Here is a 6,342-nt window from a genome sequence, read left to right as displayed (position 1 = left end):
TTTTCTATTTAATTCATTAAAACATATATATATATATATATATATAATATTAAAATTCATTAAAACATTTGAAATTCTTTAGTTTATAAACTTCACGTTAATGTATATAATACGTGTATGTTTCTTCTTCTTTGCTGCGTTGCATCTTTTCATATACACATACACACACACAGTACAATACAGTAGAGAGACAGGACACAGACACACAAATACATAAGAAAAAAAATGTTTGAATAGATTCTCTCTTGCGCAAGCGTAAAATGTTAAACCGGTGTATCGGGTGAATTCATGACTATTTCATTGGATGCATTCGCGCACGCCTATCCTCTCACTTTGTTCTATTCAAAAATTTGTCCATTATTCATACTACCATTAGTCACAGAAAGCAATTAAAATTTCGATACGATCTGTGGTGGCACGGTGCTGCTATTACTACTACTATTACTACTATGTCTCGTTTTCTTTTTATTAAAATTATTTGCAATTAGAAATAAGAGCATTTAAAAAACCTATAACATACGTATTATATTATAATGCAGGCGTACATCAAAATTCTCATCAATTTGAAACATTTTACAACATGTCAATTATACTTTGCAGTAATTACTACTCGGTAAATTTATCAGTGGGAGGTAAAAATAATTCAATTTGTCGTTCTTTCAAATTTCTTAATTACAAATCTATTGATTTATTTTATTTTAATAACGTTTCTCAAAAAATTAAAATTTAACCTATTTAATATTATTTTAATATGAATTATTTAAAAAATGTTCAATAATTAAATAAATAATTCAATAATTTTTTTGAACAATATCTTTTTGATTTGACATCAACGTTCTGAATGTTTCTTTCATTTCAATTCCTACACATGGATTTTGTTATTAAATTGTTATTATTTTTAATTCTTCGTGTACGAATTGCCTTATTAAAAAAGTATAACACAAAATGAATGACAATAAAATAGAGAATATAAATGGAAAGTAAACATGATTGAAAACCACTGAGTAGAAAAGCCTCGAGTCCATTAATATCCACTTCGATATAAATATGTCTTAGTTAAAATAATTAAAAAATATGAGATAGAATGGTGGTATGGTTAAGAACTACTGATACAAAGTATCTTTCTCGTTACACATTAACACGATCGATAGAAGGCTGCATTTGTTTTACTACCGAAGTAGTTTTATCGTTTTAACGTTGTGTGCTTAACTAGTTCACAAGGTTTTTTATTAGAAAACGAATAGATACATACGTACGTATGTATGCATGTATGTATGTATGTATTCACCTTCTGTATTGTTTTTATTTCTTTATATAATATACTCATATGTGTGTGTGTGTGTCTGTGTTTGTGTGTTCGTTCACCTAATTCCTGACGTCACGTTCTGGATCCGGTGTGTATATGTCGACGACCTTTAACTAGCAATACCCCGACGATTATGGTTTTTATTCCTTTTAAAAATCCCACTGTGTCCACCACAGTTCTACTATTTATTTATTTATTTATATATTTATTTATTTTTCATTCATACGATATACACTCATCCAGAAATAATTTTTATTATTTCATTCTGACGTAACAAATTTTTCCATCATTTTGATTTGATTAAAAAAAGAAAAAAAAAACAACAATTTCTGTATTATTCCTTTCGTTTCGTTTCTTATCTATTTTCGAGAGATTTCTTTAAGAGATTATCTTATTGTTAAAACATTATTGACCGATAAAGAATATATACTCGTGTTTGTTGTATGCATACTACCATACTCTAAAATGCATACACACAACTGATGTAATTATTTGTGTAGATGATTTTAATATTACTAATTATACTGAATTGTGTGTTAATATTTAAATAAGAATTTCAATTCAATTACTAATATCTATATTAATAATAGCCGGTTAACAATATGTTATCGTATTCCAAATGAAATCTAATCATGATTGAAAATTAATACATACAGATAACATTATAAGATCTTCGAAGTTGTTGTATTTGAATGATTTTATTTTTTTTTTCACATGATACGTTGGAGAATAATAATTAAATTATACGTTACAAAATTTCCTTCGCCATATTTTATAAATTTACATTTGCTCGTGTATCACGAATTACTAATTACAAATTATTTATATAGAAAATATATTTTATTATTATTATTATTTTGTTACAGATCACACCTTGTAATACACCAGCAACACCACCGAATTTCCCGGAAGCGTTGGCCGCATTTTCCAAAATGTCGGCTGGTGAGAAAACACCCACAGGTAAATGAAATAAGAAATAAATCATTCTTAAACGAAGATCTTTGCAAATGATTGACTAAAGTTTCAAAACGTGTTTTTATCTACGATTAATTAATTTATTATTATTACATCATCTCTTTATATAGATTCGCATTAAAGATAAGGAAAAAAAAAAGAATTGATTCAAAGTTTCGCATCGTAAAATAATATATGGGATACTTCATTATCGATTATGCTGCCATTATTCGAACGTTGGAAAATCGTCGCTGTGATATTAGATCTTTTGGATATTTGTAATAAATTTAAAAAAAAAACAAAAACAAAAAAAAAGAAAATGTAATTTGCTCAAGAGTTCATGTTTTAATTCATTAAAAATATTAAACTTTAAGTGTACCCCAAGTTATATTATAGAATCGTTGATTGGTTAACATATATATATATGTATGTGTATATGTATATTCTATCCTAGCTATTATTTAAATATAACCGATAAAACCGATATAAATAATATCCATCGCGTAATCCATTTCTCAACCTTCTTATTACATTAATAGTAGTTGATATTGTGTCTCGTCATTCGTATAATCTATAAAAAAAGAAAAACAAACAGAAATGCATACTTTCCCTATTGTTTCTCTTCCAAAAAAAAAAAAAAAGGATAAGGAAAGAAACGTACAATCAATCGTTTGGAAATATATATATATATATATATATATATATATATACATACACATATGTATATAAAATATCGTTTCTCTTCGCAGACAAATATATGAACAAACAAGAAAGGAACATAGGAACGTGTGTAATATAACGTTTTGGAACGATCGAGTCTCGAGTCTCTCGTAACGTTGGCAGCAAGCCCGAAACATTCCCCGCCGAGCGTGTATACACGGGGGTTGCATACATTAAACTCGTAGTTGGTTCTCTCTCTCTCTCTCTCTCTCTTTCTCTTTTTCCCTCTCTTTCTCTCTTTTTCTCTCTGTCTATCTGTCTTACTCTTTCCAATCCCTCCCTCATATAGTTTCTCTCTGTTTCCTTTCAGGCATGTCTCCGAGCCAAAACGGGTTGCAACAAAGTTCAACGGCGACAGTGGCGCAGCACCATGGGGTCCGGTGTAGCATCTCCGGTAATACACAACAACAAGTTGTACCGAGTCAACAACAATTTGGTTTCGGTGAATTACAAAGATAAGGAGAGAAGAAGAAATAATAAAAGAGGAAGAAGAAGAAGAAGAAGAAGATGTGAGCTGATAATAGAAAAAGAAGAAGGAGGAGGAGGAGGAGGAGGAGGAGGATACGTCTTATCACGCGTTTGTACGAACATGTCCAGAAGAAAGAAGAAAAAGATGATGATGATGATGATGATGATGATGATGATGATGATAAAAAAGATGATAAAGGTGACAGGAATTGTACGAGATGGTAGTAGTAAATGCTTGATCCTCGAGATATGATGTGTGTTTCTTCATAAAAAAGCAAGGCAAAAATATCAACTAAAAAGAAATAATAATATTGTATTACTTTGGGTTCTCTCCTACGGCTAGTGTAACATTACATTGAAACAATTATGATATAGTAACAGCAACATAGTAATTATTACCCTCCGCGCATGACTTTTCATTTAGCGGAATATTCATGACTCTAATGATATAATGTGTAGGAGAGAATTCGAACGAAACCGAATAAAATCGAACGCGCAATCAAAAACAAAGAGTCATTTGTTGAGATAGAGAGAGAGAGAGAGAGAGAGAGAGTCGTCTTCTCTCTTTCTCTATTACTCAAGCTCGTTCGAATTTTATTAGTTTTCTTTTTTTTTTTTCTTTTTCCCTATTTGTTATACTCATCTTTCTTATAATTATATTTTATACTTTCTCTTTCTCGTCGAACGTTGTGTGTCGCGTGTCGTGTCCCAAGAAAAAAGAAAAACAAAAGCTGCTATCGTTTCTTACTCCCTACTTTTTATTCTTCCCACTTATCTCTACCCCTTCTTCGTTGATTTATTTTTCTTTTCTTTTCTTTTCTTTCCTTTTTTTCTTAGAGGGAACGATAATATTCCTACGACTATGAAAGACAGAAATATCCTTTTAGCGATTACCAAGAGTAATATAGTACGTAATTCACAGAGAGTTTGTGTAGTGCGTTATGACTCACAATCAATGTAAAAGCGGTGGGAAATAATAGCTCGAAGCCATGATTTAAAAGAAAAGAAAAATCACAAAATGACTCCGTAAAACACACTCGCTGTTTTATTTTGTTTAGATTGAGAATATGTCAAAATATTGTGTAGTAGGCTTTTGTAATTACGTATGCGTTCGTTGTCCGTTGTCACTGGGGAGCTTTCCAACGATTACATGGAAGGCTGTGATAAAACAAAAATAATACGAAACAAAATAAAGGTTCCCCGTTTTTACGTGACGCGAACACGAATAAATAATTAATTCGAAAAAGGGCAAGCAACGAGAAATTCTCGCAAAACTTTTTTCATCTCGTGTGTTGAGAATAAGCCTGATTTTGAAATACGGCTGTTTGTTAAATTCGAATTACCCGCCGTTTACTTGCTGGCAAAGTGTGTCACCCCACCATATAACAAAAGCCCGGGAAATTTGAATTTTTCAATATGAACTTTGTTCAACAAAATTTAACGTCACGTGATTCTAAAATTATAAATATCACTTTTTTTAATTCCTTAGAAAAATGCAGTATCTATTTATAATTGTATTTCTTATTTTTCGATAAGATATCGTTCGGTTATATGATTGATATACCGATTGAGTAAGATCACTTGTTCTTCTTCTACGATATGAAAGTGCTTAGTCTTTTTTTCATTTACGAAGAATAAAATACCAAAAAAAAAAATATATAAAATAACCAGAAAAAAAAATACAAAAAAATATGTCAGATATGAATACTACAGAGATTATGTTACTATCTATCTTATGCATGGAGTAATTCCAATCTCTCTCACTCTCTCTTTATCTCTTCCTTTCTCATGAACAACTGGTAACGATTCTTAATCAGTACCTAGAGCGCAGATATAATAAAAATTATTTTTTTCTTTTGTTTTTCTGTTCGGTTGATATTAAACAAATCTCTGTGAAAAGATGTCAATCAATCGATTAATTAATTACTTGATTGATGATTAATTAATTAATTAATTAATTACTCGCAGATTTTCGAATTCGTTTACAACATTGAAATCCCAGCTTTTACTTCTCTCCTACGGCAAATAAACAAATAAATTAATAAGTTATTACTATTATTATTATTATTATTATTATTATTATTATTGTTATTATCATTAGTTATAGCGATATGAGTTTATAGTTTTATTTTTTATTTCATTAAATATTAATGATAAAAGTAAAAAATAAAAAAAGCTTCCCCTTGTTGTTGTTAATAATTAATGCCGTAGGCAAGAAAACTAAACAAATTGAATTTATGTGTGTACGTATGTATGTATGCATTATGTATGAATTAATGAATGTATTAAGTGTAAAAATTAATTCGATGCCTTTTTAAAACAAATTTAGTATTTATTCAAGACATCGAATAAATTTCTATACCTAATATGTGTTTTCATAAAAACACAATACAGAAGAAAAAAATTTAATAACGTGAGATCTCTCTTTTTCCTCTTTTATATATATATATATAAATCACCTATATATATATATAAAAATAAATAAGTGTATCATCGAATAGTCTGTATTAAGATTGTGTAAAAAAAAAAGATACATAAAGAAAAATCACGAGATACTTGAAAAAAAAAAGTATATTATAATGAAGCTCTTAAAATATGTTTGAAAGATATATTATTAGTTGGTTTTGTTCGACTTTCGCTGCAGCTTTTTTCTCCTTGCATTCGTTTATGTAAATACTTATTATTACTATTATTATTATTAGATATTAGCTATTAATCAAGAAGGATGGATGATGAGAGTGTTTTTTCTTTTCTATAAGGTACACACTTTAATATCTTTCTTGCGTTTGTAACTTGTAGGCTACTGCGACAAAAATGCTATTATGTTAATTAAATATTATTATTATTATTATTAATTATTAATTTTATTATTATTATTATTATTATTATTAATT

General features: G+C 28.9%; 1 protein-coding gene across 1 annotated transcript in view; it reads left to right on the top strand.

Annotated features, from left to right (window-relative positions):
- The window catches only part of LOC106790196 (UBA-like domain-containing protein 2), an 11,559-nt gene extending 7,612 nt beyond the window's left edge, over nt 1-3,947 (top strand). The window contains exons 3-4 of the mRNA XM_014754936.1: nt 2,173-2,266; nt 3,291-3,947. Of these exons, the coding sequence (XP_014610422.1) occupies nt 2,173-2,266; nt 3,291-3,439 (243 nt within the window). The 3' untranslated portion in view covers nt 3,440-3,947. The remainder of the gene's footprint in view (nt 1-2,172; nt 2,267-3,290) is intronic.
- Nucleotides 3,948-6,342: the final 2,395 nt, after the last annotated feature.

Source organism: Polistes canadensis, unplaced genomic scaffold (assembly GCF_001313835.1).
Source record: "Polistes canadensis isolate GaletaPanama2010 unplaced genomic scaffold, ASM131383v1 scaffold_222, whole genome shotgun sequence".
Classification (NCBI taxonomy): domain Eukaryota; kingdom Metazoa; phylum Arthropoda; class Insecta; order Hymenoptera; family Vespidae; genus Polistes; species Polistes canadensis.
Note: the sequence above shows the minus strand (reverse complement) of the source record. Positions and strands in the feature narration are given on the sequence as shown.